The 15,748-nt window shown below is 38.2% G+C and overlaps 1 protein-coding gene across 4 annotated transcripts in view; it reads left to right on the top strand.

Annotated features, from left to right (window-relative positions):
- Positions 1 to 15,748, top strand: part of Dnajc1 (DnaJ heat shock protein family (Hsp40) member C1) — a 201,702-nt gene that overhangs the window by 59,636 nt on the left and 126,318 nt on the right. For 2 of the 4 annotated variants that reach the window (XM_006978723.4, XM_076572676.1), the window contains exons 2-3: positions 14,478 to 14,579; positions 15,051 to 15,097. In XM_006978723.4, the coding sequence (XP_006978785.2) occupies positions 14,478 to 14,579; positions 15,051 to 15,097 (149 nt within the window). Of the gene's footprint in view, positions 1 to 4,488; positions 4,674 to 14,477; positions 14,580 to 15,050; positions 15,098 to 15,748 lie in introns of those variants that run through there. The other 2 variants (XM_076572675.1, XM_076572677.1) reach the window with 2 other exon arrangements.

The raw sequence follows: 15,748 nt of genomic DNA on the forward strand, positions 1-15,748 counted from the left end.
TTTTATTAATAAAGACTCTTTAAGATTCATGCTACAGAGACCCAAATTTATCTATCTCACAGTTTGTAAATAATTAAGTTGTTTCTAAATTAGGAATATTAATGAACAATGCTTCTGTGAACACTCATGATGAGTCTTTTGATGAGCATATGTGTATATTTGATGCCTAGGAATCAGATTGCTAGCTCAGAGGCTTTTTATTATGTTCAGCTTTAGTGGATACCTCCAGTTTTCTAATGGCTGAACAGTTTATATTCCCTTCAGCAATACATCCATGTTGCAGTTGTTCCGTGTCCTTGTCAATTCTTGGTATCTTAGTTAGGGTTTCTGTTACTGTGAAGAGACACCATGACCACAGTAACTCTATAAAGCAAACATTTAATTGGGGTGGCTCACTTTCAGTTTCAGAGGTTGAGTCCATTATCATCATGGCAGGGAGCATGGCAGCATGCAGGCAGACATGGTGGCTGGTTACATCTTGATCAGAAGGCAACAGGAAGTTGACTGTGATACTGAGTGAAGCTTAAGCAAAAGAGACCTCAAAGCCTGCCCCTGCAGTGACACACTTTCTTCCACAAGGCCATACCTCCCGATAGTGCCACTCTCTATGATCTTATGGTGGCCAATTACATTCATACTACCACACTTGGTATTTTCTAATTAACACAGAAAATCAGAGAAAAGTTTGATAAAGTCCTACCATTCTGGGAGGTATGTAGTGGTGTCTTATTGCAACTCTGACGTGCTTTTCCTCAGTGATTATTTTTTCATTTTTATTGGCCATTTAACTATATATTACATATAGACTATAAAGTGTTATTTATTCTTAGGAAATATTCTCACATAGAAAAGCAGAGGGGTTGAAAAACTCATTTTAGAAATTATCAGAGCTGAGCACACCTTTAATCCCAGCACTTGGGAGGCAGAGCCAGGCGGATCTCTGTGAGTTCGAGGCCAGCCTGGGCTACTGAGTGAGTTCCAGGAAAGGTGCAAAGCTACACAGAGAACCCTGTCTAGAGAAACCAAAAAAAAAAAAAAAAAAAAAAAAAGAAAAAGAAAAAGAAAAAAAAGAAATCAGTGTAATTTTGATTATTTTGTCTAATTTAAAAATTTCATTTTTAATAGTTTTAATTATATACGTATATCCGTGTATGTGCATGCAGGCACCCACAGAGACCAGAATTGTCACGTCCCTCTAGGGCTGGAGTTAAGGGTGGTGTGAGCCTCCTGATGTGGGTGTTGGGAATTGAACTCAAGTTGTCCAGAAAAGCTGTATGTACTCTTAACTCCTGAGCCATCTCTGCAGCCCCTTCATATTTTTTTTAATTACTTAAATTATATTCTTTTGTAGAAAATTGGAAATATAAAGAAGTACTCCTGTGAGAGGGTTAGGCTAAACAGTATCTATCTAGATCTCCTTTAAAAGAACAGCTAAGCCAAACCAGTGTTTACCATTTTTATGGCCTTTCCAAGGACATGTCTTTTTTCTATTCTAAGACTTTTTTTCAGCTATACCCACTCTGATAAAAGATATAAAAGAACCCCCTAGTCACCAGAGATTACAGTTAATACTCAACAATTCAGAGCATTTACTCTGTCTGAATTTCCTCAAATTAATTTACTCTGAGTTCCCTAGGTTCAATTCCTAGCACCACAATGGGTGGCTCAAAACCTCTTGTAACTCCATCTCCAAGAAATTCAGCACCCTCTTCTGACCTGTGCAGGGACCTGTACTCATATACACACCATCCCCCGCACCCCATGGATAAATAATAAAATAAATCTTAAGTAATATAGAACTCTCTTACCAACTTCAACCTCAATTACTGTTCTCTCAAACCATTTCCATTTCAGCCTTTATTGGTCATGACATTTGTCCTGAGACTTATAACATTTATTCTCAGCCTATTTTCAGCTTCCACTAACTAACCTGCATAGACTCAGATCTTCATAAGGATTTACAAGCCTTCTTGCCAAAATATCCCCTCTTTGAAGGCCAGCTTGTCTTCCATATTCTGGCTTCTGCTCTGCCCTCTGCCCTCCCCACCATACAAGTGTGCTGTTACCCTGTCTATCCCCTGTACTTCAGTTATTCTCTCAACTGGACCCTTGTTGTTGCTGTTTATAATGATATACTTATTTAGAAAGAAAAGGAAGCTTCTGTTAGCCACACATCTCATTCCAATTTTCTTGAAAAATCCTCTTTGTTTTTTCTATGTGTCTTTCATTCCTTACCCCGACCTGTTGGCATTTGTACTCACTCCTCTGTTAGACAACCCTCCACCACAGTTATGCCAGTGGGTGATAGGGTTCAGTGTTCATTTAACCTGTCCTTAGCGCTGATAGTGCTGACTCTTCTTTCATTGTTGGAATGAAACCGCATACTTTTCTGATGTTATATCTACCTTTCTGATTTTGTCTCTTTAGTTGTCTTTGCTAATTCTTGTAGCAAATACTTGACACTGTTCAAAGCTTATTTAAGCCTATGTATAGTACCACTCTATACTTTTTTCTCTTCTTTTCTTTCTTTTGTTTTTCAAGACAGGGCTTCTCTGTGTGGCCCTGGATGTCCTGGAACTGGCTTTGTAGACCATTCTGATCTCTTACTCAGAGATCCACCTGGCTCTGCCTCCTGAGTGCTGGAATTAAAGGCGTGCACCATCATGCCTGGTTACACTCTATGCTTTGTTTAAGCTGTCTTAATCATACCTGACATTTGACTTTTCTTCAAATATCAATTGCTTCTAAATTTATATACACTACAAACTTCTTCTTTGAGCTTAAATTTTTTGTATCCAGATGTTAAATTCACATTTCCAGTTGACTATTTCCAGAACACCTTCTCTTTGGTAAATTCATGGCCTTCTCTGCCCTTCTAACATTCTTTTAGCATTTCCCATCTCTAAATGATACCAGCATATCTTTATTTTTCTTTTTTTTTGTGTTATTACCAGTATCAGCATGTATGCATGCTTGAAATCAACAAGTTACAAGATTTTTTGTTTTATTTTGTTCCTATATCATTGAGTGCATTTGACAAAAATATTTATGTATGCAAAGTTCACACTGTTTTTTCAGACTCTAAATCACATGTAGTATTTCTTCCTAGAGACTTCCAAAACAGGTTCATTGCCATTCCTGCAAAAATTTTATTTCCTCTGTGATTACCCTAGACTTAACTCAGTGTCTCTCACCTGTGTTAAGCTATGAATTCTGAAAGAAGAAAGTCATGTGATCAATGAGTACTGTGGCATTTGTCAGTTCTAGAACCACACTTTCACCCATTCAAGGGAATGGCCAACACCATGGTTGAATAGTAGGACTTTTGCTAACACTGTTATAGGAAAGCCAGCAACCTCATTGCTATCTCAAGGGGTCTTTGGGCTAGGAATGGAGCTCAGTGATATAGGTACATTTAATCCCCAGCGCTAAATAAATAAGTAAATAAATAGCTTTTCTTTGCCACATGTGTTCATTCTATACCAAAGTGCATGTGATTGGCCATACCTACCTCACATGTAGTTTTTCTTCTATAACATGAGAAGGCACTCTGGAAATAGACTAATTGTAGTAGTAGCTACTAACAATGTATAAGTATTTAAATTTAAGTGAAATAAAATTTGAAGTCTCATCCTGTAGCTGCTGCCCATTACCTCAAGTACTCAGTGGCTATTTGGACTAATCAACGTTGTGTTGTGAAAAAGTATTTTTTGAGGAACAATTGAAAAGTAACCTCTGAATTTGAGCTAAAACAAACCTTCCCCTTCTTTTAAATGAAGCCAGCTCCCTTGCTGGTAGGTTATAATGAGGGAGAACTTCATGACAAGGAGCATGTGATAGCACAAAACTCATGGAGGGTAGGAAGCGTAGATAACGAGCCCAGGAAGAGAAATAACCTGCAAAAATCCACTCCCACTGACAAACTTTCTCCAATTAAAGCTCCAGCTTCTAGTAACAATTCAACTATGAACTCATCAATGGATTGATATATTGATGAAGTCACCTTTGTGATTTATCAGCTAGGGACGAACTGTTCAACACATGAGCCTTTTGAGGGGACAGCTCATATCCCAAACTTTAATAATGTCAGACAATGTAGATGTATTTCCCACACTGTAGGAGATTCCTTTGAATAATGCTGGAGTAGAAGGGAGATCAACCTTCAAAGCCATGGCATATGAAACAGATTGTACCTCCATAGACAGCAAGAAGAGGTGATTTAGGCTAGGATCTTGGAAACATTTGGATTAGTGAATCACACAAATACCTGCAGGATATAAATGAATTGAGTTTTGCTGTTAGGTTTTTGGCCTGTGCTGGTGAATAGAGAAGAGAAAGTCACGAGAAGAGAGTCTAGGGTCTGTCTTAGTTACTGTTCTGTTTCCGTAATAAGACACCATGACCTATAGAAGACACCATGACTTATAGAAGAAAGAATTTATTGGGGGCTTACAGTTTCAGAAGACTCGAGTCCAAGACCATCACAATGGGGAGCATGGCAACGGGCAGACAGGCATGGCCCTGGAGCACGAGCTGGGAGCTTACATCTTAATCCACAAATATGAGGCAGAGAGAAAGACACTGGAAATAGCCTGGGCTTTTGAAACTTCTAAGCCTGCCCCAAGGCCACACCTCTTCATCCTTCCCATACAGTTTCACCAATGGGGAACCAGGTATTCAAATATGAGCTTATGGGGTCCATTCTCATCCAAACCACCACGTTACACTCCCTGGCCCTCATAGGCTCATGACTATATCATAATACAAACTGTATTTAGTCCAACTTCAAAAGTCCCCAATATTCTTTCACAGTCTCAACATAGTTTAAAAGTCTTTTCTGAGACTCAGGGCAGTCTCTTAATTGTAACCTCCTGTAAAATCAAAAATCAAATCACATACTTCTAACATACAATGACACAGAATATACCTTTCCATTCCAGAAAGGGAAAATGACATAATGAGGAAATACTGGGCCAAAGCAAGATGGAAACCCAGCAATGCAAACTTCAAATCCTCTAACTCTTTGTCTTATGTCAAAGGGCTTAAGTGGCTTTGCCCTTCTAGCTTTGTTGACTGAAACACAGTTCTCTCTCTTGGGCCTATAATCTTCTTCCTGTGTGCAGCACTCCCTGGAAGACATGCTTTAGCACACCACCAATATCCTGGCTTTGTATTCACAGCTTCACACAATGGCCTCTCAGCGCCTGCATGCAGGAACTCTCCTGCCATATGCCCAGCCTCAGCAGCTCTCCTTAACTGCAGAGGAGGATTCCACAACCCCTTTACTCATGTATCCTTCATGACAACAAACCCAGAACCAAATGACCTGCTTGGAATGAAGCCTGGCCCCCTCCTTGAATTACATTTGCATAAACTTTGATTTGTTTGTGCCTTTTAGAAACAGAATATTCCTCAGGCCATTTCTTTTCACAAATTGCTGAATTACCTGGTTGGAATCTTGACCTAAGGATACACTCCCTTTATTCCATTTCCTGTCTGTAGCCAGAATTTTCTCCAGTCCTGCACGGCCCTGCGGTCAGGACCAATCTCTCCCACTTGTGTCCTGCAGCTAATTATAAAATAATCATTCGAATGCTTAATATTATTTATAAACTTATGGCCTATGGGTCAGGCTCCTTGCTAGCTAGCTCTTATATCTTAAATTAACCCATTTCTAGTAATCTGTGTTTTGCCACATATTTTGTGGTGTTACCAGTCTGCTGGCATCCTGCTTCTCCTTTGGCAGCGGCTGGTGTCTGTTCTCTCTCTCTTTTCTCTTCCTGTCTGCTTGAATTTCCTGTCTGCCTCTAAGCTGCCTTGCCATAGGCCAAATGGCTTTATTTATCAGCCAATTAGAGCAACACATATTCACAGTGTACAGAAAAACATCCCACAACACCTATCAGACTTTTCCTTCTATCACAAGCCTTGGATCTAACATTAACGTTCCTGGTGTGCTTTTTCGCCTCAAACTGTACATATTCTATTTCTTTTTGCCATAGTAGCTCATTTTTATTGTAGACTTGCATAAGAGTGATTACTTATGTTTTAGTCATAAGTGTCTGTCACAGCAATAGAAGAGAAACTTAAGACAGGGAGCTTCCAAGATATGTCATTTATACTTTCCAATAAGACCTTAAAAATAGAAGAATTATCTACCATCTTCTAAAAATTTACAATTTGCATTATGAATAATTTAGAAATTCACCCTGAAAATCCTTGAAGAGAAAGTAAAAAATGTTACAGAATATTACCAGTCTCTATGCAGATAACATTCCCCCTTTCTGATTTCTACTTTTACCAAATGAGATTGTCTGTTAAAATTTGCTTATAATATGAGAAAACAAATGTATGTAATAAGAACAGTTAGTGTCTGTGTGGACATGAGCTCCTAAACACTGGTGTGCTTTCATCCTGCAGTACAAGTGCTCTAAATGTGATGGCCACTAAGCAAGTGGAAGCCATGCTTCTGCCACTCTGGCTTTTTCTCCTTGTAGGCATGGCACATGTCTGGTTTTGGTGGTGTGACATGGATTTGAAAGAAATATTATCAGTGATTGTAGCCATCTTTGTCAGTTTCCAGACTGTGAAATAGAAGCATACTAGCAGAAAATTGGACTAAGACACTTACCAATATCAGAGAAAAAGCTAGGTAATGCAGTGGTGGGCACTGGGGACCAGGCTCTAGGCTCACATTCAGGAACAGAGACTAAGAACAAGACAGTTCAGACTCACAGCAGAAAACAAGCCCTATAAAGGGGAATAAAGTACTGGAATTAGAGTGTGTCTCTGAAAGGGAATACATGCCTAAATGTATGAGATAATGACAGATTTAATGTTCGGTGTTGTATCTATAAACCTCCTGGGCCAAGCTTTCAGATTTTAGCTTTGTTCTGGGAAGGTACATAAGCAGAGAGAAGACAGATGAAGCAGGTATGGACACTTTCCATTTAGTAACCTTAGGCTTAAGTCACTAGTAGCATAGTTTCTATCTGATATATTTGTTTTATTCATGCTTGGTACAGAACTGGTCTTTCCCACTTTCTGCCTCATTAATTTCAGCATTTGTGTTTTTACTCCTCTACTGTCATTTTGTTTATTTGTTTGTTTTCTGTGTTTATTTCTTAGGTTAGGTATTGGTTCATTTACTTTGAGTTTATTTTGTTAAAAATAACATTTAAAGATACTCATATTTTCTCCTAAAAATTTTACCTCTCTTCAATTTTTTCTCATAAGTTTTGATGCAAAATGTTTTCCTTTCATTAATTTCTAGGTCATCTGTAATTTAAATGTTTAGTTATGCTCTGAAAAACTGTGGATTTTATATATATATATAAAATTTGTAAGTTGCTATGGTATTGTATTTTAAAAAATAGTTACTGTGTGGGTTACTTTTTTCATTGCTGTGACTAAATACCTAATAAGCAGCAGCTTAGGGAGGAGAGATTCTTCTGGCTTACAGTTGAAGGAGATACAGTCTGTCATGGTGGGGAAGTTGTGATGGCAGGAGTGTGAGGTCACATTGTGTCTGCTTTCCAGAAGGCCAGGAGTCAAATTGGGGCTAAGTTATAAAACCTTAAGGCCCATTCACAGTGACAAGTTCTTCAACAAGACTCTACTTTCTAAAGATTCTACAACCTTCCAAAACAAACAGTACTGCCAAGCTAAGGAGCCAAGTGTTCAAACATATGAGGCAGTGGGAGACAGTTTACATTCATACCACAGCTGTCACTAATTAAGTTAATATACCCTTGAGATAAAACTGCAAAATAGACTGATAGTTTTGCCAACTGAAATTTAATTATTTCTGGTGGTTCTTATGGACAGGTACTGAATCAATAGCTGCATACCATATACAAGATGTCTTAATCTGCTCAAGCAAAGACACCACATATAGCACCTGCAATGGAAGTCACTATACTTGATTTCAAGTTTTTGATAGTCAGTTGTCATTCTCTATGATCCATTTGTCTTCTTTACTGGCCAGATATGAGAGTTAAAGGGAGACATGGTGGGAACCACCACTCCTGAATCTTTCAAGTCCTTGATACTGGCACTAATTTCTGTAATTACTCCTGGGCTCTGATACTATTTTTGGTTCACTATTTTCCCTGGTGCAGGCAACTCCAGTGGCTTCCATTTGGCCTTTCCAATTGTGTTAGGGTTTCTATTGCTTTGAAGAGACACCATGACCACAGCAACTCTTATAAAGGAAAACATTTGGGGCTGGCTCACAGTTCAGAGGTTTAGTCCATTATCATCATGGGGGAAGCATGGTGGCACACAGGCAGACATGGTGCTGGAGAGGTAGCTAAGAGTTCTACATCTGGATCCACAGGCAGCAGGAAGAGACTGTGACACACTTTCCCCAACGAGGCCACACCTACTCCAACAATTGACTCCAAACTTCACCTCCTGAGTGCTGGAATTAAAGGCATGCACCACCACTGCCTGGCTTGTTTTTATATTCTTTAGTTTGTTGCTATGCACACCTTTATATCTTTTGTTATGCTTGCTTTGGATTTACTTCACTATTTTTCTAGTTCCATAAAATAGAAGCTTAAGTTCTTGCCCTCCTTTCCAGTTTTCACTTTTTGTTTGCTTCTAATTTTAACGACCTTGTGTTTGTCCAAGACCATCTGTTTGTATGTGGACCGTGGACCATCTGTGTACAGTGCCTTGGAGGCTAAAAGAAAGCAATGAGTCCTTGGCACTGGAGGTATAGAGATGTGGGTGCTGAGAATCAAACTCAGGTCCCTTGCAAGAGCAGCAAGTGCTTTCAATTGCTGAGCCATCTCTCCAGCCCCCCTTTCTTTCCTTAAAAAATATATATATCTAATGGTAAACTTTGTTGTAAGTAGTGCTTTTGTTGCATTGTAAGTTTTTCCATGATTTGTTTTCATTTGTGCCAAAATATTTCCCAACTTTCCTAGTGATTTCTTTTATCTTAGAAAAAAAATAACTATTTAATTTTATCTTTGCTTCATACCAGTAGTCTTAAGTTAGAAAAGTAATTATAACTGTATGTGGTAATACATGCCTGTAATTCCAGCACAGGAGAGGGGGAGGCAGGGAGACCAGGTGTTTAAGGCCAGCCTTCACTAAATGAAACTGCGCTCAAAAAAAACAAAATTTGACTGGGAGTGTAGCTCAGTTGGTGGATGCTTACCTGGCCTACAGGAAGCCCTGGGTTTGAGCCTTAGCATATAGTTGTATGATGGCACATGCCTGTAATCCCAGCAGCATGCATGCATAATCTTCAGTTATTTATCAAGTTCAGTGTTGGCTTGGGGTGTAAAACAAAACAAATAAACAAAAAAGCAACCCCCATGCAAGAGAGAGAGAGGGGGGGGGAGAGGGAGGGGGGAGAGAGAGAGAGAGAGAAAGAGAAAAATAATCATAATCAACTTTTTTTTTGTGACAAGGTTTCTCTGTGTAGCCCTGGCTGTCCTAGAACATCCTTTGTAGCCCTGGCTGTCCTAGAACACCCTTTGTAGACCAGGCTGTCCTAGAACACCCTTTGTAGACCAGGCTGTCCTACTCAGAGAGATCCACCTGCCTCTGCCTCCCAAGTGCTGAGATTAAAGGCCTGCGCCACTATGCCCAGCCTATAATCAATTTTTAATGAATGAAAATCTTTCTAAAATCATCAGTACAAAGTCTCCACCAGTGATAAAATCCTGGTATTTTATGGATTTTCTTAGGTCAGTCTTAAGCATTCTAAACATAATGGAAAAAAAGTATCTCTAGAGTTTTCTGCTTTAGTCTAGAATACAATTGTCTAGTCTGTTACTGAGAATGGTCTTCTATTACTCATTCTTTTTTAAAATGTATTTTAATGCATCTTCTCAATTACTCCTTCCTTCCTTCCTTTCTTACCTCCCTCCCTCCTTCCTTCCTTCTTTTCTTCCTTCCTTCTTCTGTGTGCATGTGTGTGGGGATGCCTTTTTTCTTGTTTTTCAGGTCTCCTGTTAGTGCTTCCTTTTGTAATGTCCTTTAACTCAGATCCTCCTGCCTCTGCTTCCCAAGTGATGGCAGTACATGGATGCACCAACACACCTGCCCTTGATTTTTCTATATTTTGTTGATAATATTTGTGTTGGATTTCTGTATTTTACCCCACTTAAAGTTTCTTGAATCTTAGATGTAGCGATTCATATTTTCCAAAATTTTTCCATTCCTCTTTTTTTTCTGCAAATATTTTAAAACTGCATCCTTTTTCTTTCCTTTCTCCTTCCTGAACTCGTTACATACATGTTGGTACTCTCCATAGTATCCTAAAGGTCTCCAGAATCTGTTTTTTCTTTCATCCTTCTGACTTATCCTCATGTTCACTGAGTCTCTCTTTTATCCATGAAGATTTGCTGTTGAGCGTGACCTAGTGACATTTCCTTTTCAGTTACTGTAGTTTTGAAGTCTAGAAGTAGTTCTGTTTGGACCCTTTCAAGTTTTCTGTCTTTTTGCTGATACTCTGATTTGGAAAGAGAATGTTCCCATATTTCTCCTCCGTTGTTTGTACATGCTCTTTGACCATATTAAGAGTTAAAGCCTTTGTCTAGTAGGTCCAATGTTTAGACTTGTCAGACAACTGCTATTAATTTCTTTTTTTCTCTTGTGTATTAACCAGTTTTCTTCTTTCTTTGCATTCTTTATCGGTTTTTTAAAATGTATGTATAATTCTAGACATTTTAAATACATAACATGGCAATTATATTTTCCTACCTCCCTAGAGCTTGTGCTGTTTGTCTAATGACTATTCTAAACTAAGTTTATAGAATGTCCCTAATCGGCTGTGTGTGGCAGTTGGACTCTGCTTAGATTAGTAGTCAGCCGGTGGTTTTGCAGGGATCCCTAAGGCACATGGAAGAGGTGAGGAGATAAGACAGAGTGAGGAGGAGACAAAAGTGAGCTGCAGACAAATGAGACTGTCCCAGGCTTGGCCAGTGTCGTAGTCACTGTTCTATTCAGGGTGAAGAGACACCCTGACCAAGGCAACTCTTATAAATGGAAGCATTTAATTAGGGGCTTGCTTATAGTTTCAGAGGGTTAGTCCATTATCATCATGGCAGGAAGCTTGTGGAGCAATAGCTGATAAATTTACATTCTGATCCACACAGACAGCAGGCAGGAAGAGGGAGGTTTGCAATGTGGAGACAGACAGACATCCACTGGGCTTTTGAAACCCCAAAGCCCACCACAACACACCTCCTCCAACAATGACACACCTCCTCCAACAATGACACACCTCCTCCAACAATGACACACCTCCTCCAACAATGACACACCTCCTCCAACAATGACACACCTCCTCCAACAAGGCCACATCTCCTAATCCTTCCAAACGCTTCAACTGGGCAGTAAGCATGCAGCTGTATTAGCCTATGGGGGCCATTCTCATTCAAACCACCGCAGCCAGTGAACTGGAGTATGCTTTCAGTGCTCAACTGGGTATTGACAGCTCTTTCTTAGCCTGTGCTTGCTGCTTACACAACGCTTGAAGATAACCAGTGGTGAGAACGTCAGCACTTTCCCTGGTCTCTCTAAGCACATACTCTTCTCTGGGCATGCACACGGTCTTCTAGTTTTCGAGGAATTTGAAGGAGCATTTCAAAGACACTTCCCCAAAGTCTTTCTTCACAACTGTTACCCCTTGACTGATTTGTAGATGGGGTTTCCCTGTGTCAGCAGCTGCTCTCAAATAATCACTCAGAAACTTAATATTAAATGTAAATACTTGGCCAATAGCTTGTTACTAGCTAACTCTTACATTTAAATTAACCCATATTTCTTATCTATGCTTTGCTACATGTCTCAGTACCTTTTCTCAGTACGTGCCCATCTTGCTTCTCTCTGCATCTGTTGGCAACTCCTGACTCTAACCTTCTTCCTCACAGCATTCTCAACATTCTCAGTTTGGTTGTCCTGCCTATATTTCCTGCCTGGTTACTGGTTAGTCAGCTGTTTATTAAATTTGAGTGACAAATCTTTACAGTGTACAAAAGGATTATTCCACAGCACTGATTCAATTCTCCTTTAAATGGTTTTATTTTACATTTAGTGGGTGTGGGTGTGGGTGCACGTGTACACATGCAGTTAGTCAACACACTGCAGCATCCTTATGGAGGTCAGGGGAAATTTTAAGGGAGTTGGTTTTCTCCTTCTGTCATATGGGTTCCAGGAATCAAACTCAAGTTTATCAGATTTGGTCATAAGGGCCTTTAACCACAGTCACTTCATTGGTCACCTTTAAATGTTCTTGACAATCATTGTCTGTACACTTTTAGAATTCTAAACTTGATTTAAAACAAAAAAGGAAAGTCTTTAAAATATCAGAATAGGCAGACAGGTCAAAACAACCATAATTCTTTGAGAACAGGTCAGCTGTGCTTTTTCCTGCATTGGGAACTCACACCATAAATGGAGGTTGGTGCCTTTAGAACCCTTACTGAGAATGAGCTTCATGTAATCTTAAGTGCTTGCCTGACTGCCATAAGCTTTGACTGGTTTCCAGGGTTCAGATAAAGTTGATCCTGACAGTTTTGCCAGGTTATTCACTGTGTCTATGGTGGGGCAGCCCTTGGAGTTCTCTATCCTGCCTCTTCACTGATGCTTCATCACAGCATTCCATTTTGACTAGCATATATTACATTTAAAAAATGTTAAGAGTGACAATATGTCTCTTCATTACAGAGGTTATCCAAGTGTTAAGATAATTCATATTTTGCCTGCTAGTGAACTATATCAGATTTAGAGGTAATAGAATCATGGCAAATTAATGTAGTACATCTCTTGATATCAGCATTAGTCGGTCAGCTCACCCATCACCCTGTCAAGTTTTTTTTTTTTTCTGTATAAGCCAAAGAGATTTTAAATGGTCTGTTTTGCTAAATTTAATTGGAGGTGTTGAAACAGAACTATCTGGCTGTATTTATATTTGGGATGCATACTGTGACAGAAAATTCTGGCAGATAAGACCAGAAGCAAGGAAATGCCTTTGGTGACCTGTAGTCATTTTTATTTTTAAGTCATAAGATGTTATGTGATGTATGTGATTTTATCATAAAAAATATATAAACTCATATTTTATTTATAATCTGCTTTTGTATTTTCTCTCATACAGTATTAATTTAAAAATAATATTTAAAATTTTAATTAGAGACTGTTTATTCATTTGACACATGGCCTCTTTTCATGACAGATTTCTTCATAGATTTCCATTAAATAACCCCTTTCTTTCATGTATTACCTGTCATCTCATGTGGGAAGCACATCCTTTCCTTAAGCAAACTTAAAATGAAATAATACAAACATATTACCTATAAGATTTATTTTGTTGTTTTTATAACTCCCCAGCCCTGAGAAGTCCTAGAGGTAGTCACACCTAGGGTAGCATGCTAGCCTGAAGCAGTAAGTCCACCCCCCACACTAACAGTGGAAATAATGGCTTATAAAGGGAAGCTTTGACAGACTAATTATAGTCTTTTTTTCTTTTTTTTTCCTCCAAATCTGTTTCTTCAACAACTATTTGGCCCCTGGTATATAGATTTTTGTGTTAGTTTGGGTTTTCAGTTATTTGAGCTTTTTAGTAAAAATAATTTTAGTAATTAATTGGATAGGTAGCTATCAGACAAAATTTAATAAATTGCTTTACTTATCACTTTGCCTTAAGAATCTGTTTTTAAACATAGTAGTGATGAAGTTTTGAACTTTGGTGTGTTTGTCCTAGCCATGTAAATGATGTTTTCTTATTTTATCTGTACAAATAATATTACTATTATTTTAACATCCTAATCTGAAGCACTGGACTACTGTGACCTTGTATATATTTTAAACTGTATTAATCATGCATGAATAATGGGCAAGTTTTTTCTACCAATCAGACTGGGGAGACTGTAGAATGGTCGAAATACCCTTTAAAGTACATGACTGTTTGTAATTACAACTATTTGAATTGTGCAAATTTAACTCCCTTCAAATCGACACTTCTTGACATATGAAATTGGATTTCCATAAGTTGTTTCTGGATGATAACTTCAGTAGAAATAATAAAAAATATTATGTATATATAAGCTTGGTCTTCAGAAACTGGTTTTAAGATTCTCAAGTAAATAATAAAGTTCTTTGATAGCACACAGATACATTAATTTTTAATTTGTCTCTTTTTTATATCTTAATTACTGGAAAAGATTTATTGGTTAATTTTAGGGAGGCAAGTGTTGGAAAAGTTTTGCCAAATACCATCTTCTTTAAATGACTATGGTAATGAAAGTTAAGAGGAGAGCCAATTTAGATTGAATAATTGTTCAGTCATGTGGGTCAGGCTAGCTGCATAGCGTGGTTGTTAGGCTGATTGCTCAAATTACATTGCCTGGGGTCCTGCACTTGGTTGGCTGTCTTCTCAGATCTTAACAAGGTTCTGGGAATTTCTCTTTCTGACAAAGTTTGCTTTGTATTTTCCCCTCCCCCTCCCAACCCAGGATGCTTCATCTGCAGACATCAGAAAGGCATATCGTAAGCTTTCACTGACCTTACATCCAGACAAGAATAAAGATGAGAATGCAGAGACTCAGTTTAGACAAGTAAGTGAAATGTAATTTATTACAGTGACAGTTGTATTAATATGCTTATGCTAGACATAGGAATTCTAAAATAGAATATTTTCATTTGAACATGAAATTTAAATATATAACATTTAGATTTTTTGATTTTTAATGGAATACTTTTTTCAACATTTTGTGTCATTTAAAGTTTTTTAGTTGTTGGAGGGTCATGATTGTCATAATTTTCTTGTCTTAATTGTGCTCTTACTCTTAAAATTTTTAAAGGTAAACTGTTACTTTTACACCTTTCACAAAATTTTATTTTGATATCAACCAGTTTTTAAAATTGCTTCCAAAAACATAAAATGTTACTTATAATTGGATTTTTACTGTTTATGGCATAGATGAGCACATGGGGTTCTCTGCATGTGCGTTATAGAACTTTCATCCTCCTGTGTGATTTCTTACAGTTGAAAGTATTTTTATTTTAAAGTAATGCTTCTGTTTTAGTTGGTGGCCATTTATGAAGTTTTAAAGGATGATGAAAGAAGGCAGAGGTGAGTGCTTATTTGTGCTTTTGAGTTTGGATGGGCAAGTTTCATTCTACAGCTTTTAAAAGTCCTGTTTTAGGTTAGGTTTTTTTGTTTTTTGTTTTTTGTTTCTTCCAAGAAATGCATTGTTTTACAGTCTTGTGTAGAGCAGAGCTCATTTTTTTTGAACCTATTTCCTAGGCTATTTCATTACTTACAGACTAGAATCATGAATAGTAAAGTTAGTAAGTTTTGCTTCGTTAGAACAGACTTTTAATGTGGGTGTTTATGCCCTGGGAAACAATCAGGAGTACTTGATTTCAACCAAATTTCCATTCTTTTCACTATATTAGAAATAGCTCCTTTTTGAATTCATTTGGTGGATCCACTCCCCTCCTGACTGCTTGTTAAGTGTTTGAGATTATCATTTTAGTAATCATGTAAGTGTACTTTCCTGAGGTTTCTTCACCTCAGATGGCCCAGGTTGTAAGTTGATAGACTTGCATGAACTGTAGAAGATAAGAGGAAAAAACAACCGGCCCCTCGTTCTCCTTTGTTTTGCCTGCTTCCCTAAGTCTGCTGCAGTGGTCCTGTGTCTGGTAACCTTAGAGTTGAAGCAGTCCCTCACACAGCCCTGTCACTCCGCTTCAGAAGAGCAGTGATAATAAACTCTAGTGG

This window comes from Peromyscus maniculatus, chromosome 5, assembly GCF_049852395.1.
Source record: "Peromyscus maniculatus bairdii isolate BWxNUB_F1_BW_parent chromosome 5, HU_Pman_BW_mat_3.1, whole genome shotgun sequence".
In the NCBI taxonomy this organism is placed as follows: Eukaryota; Metazoa; Chordata; class Mammalia; order Rodentia; family Cricetidae; genus Peromyscus; species Peromyscus maniculatus.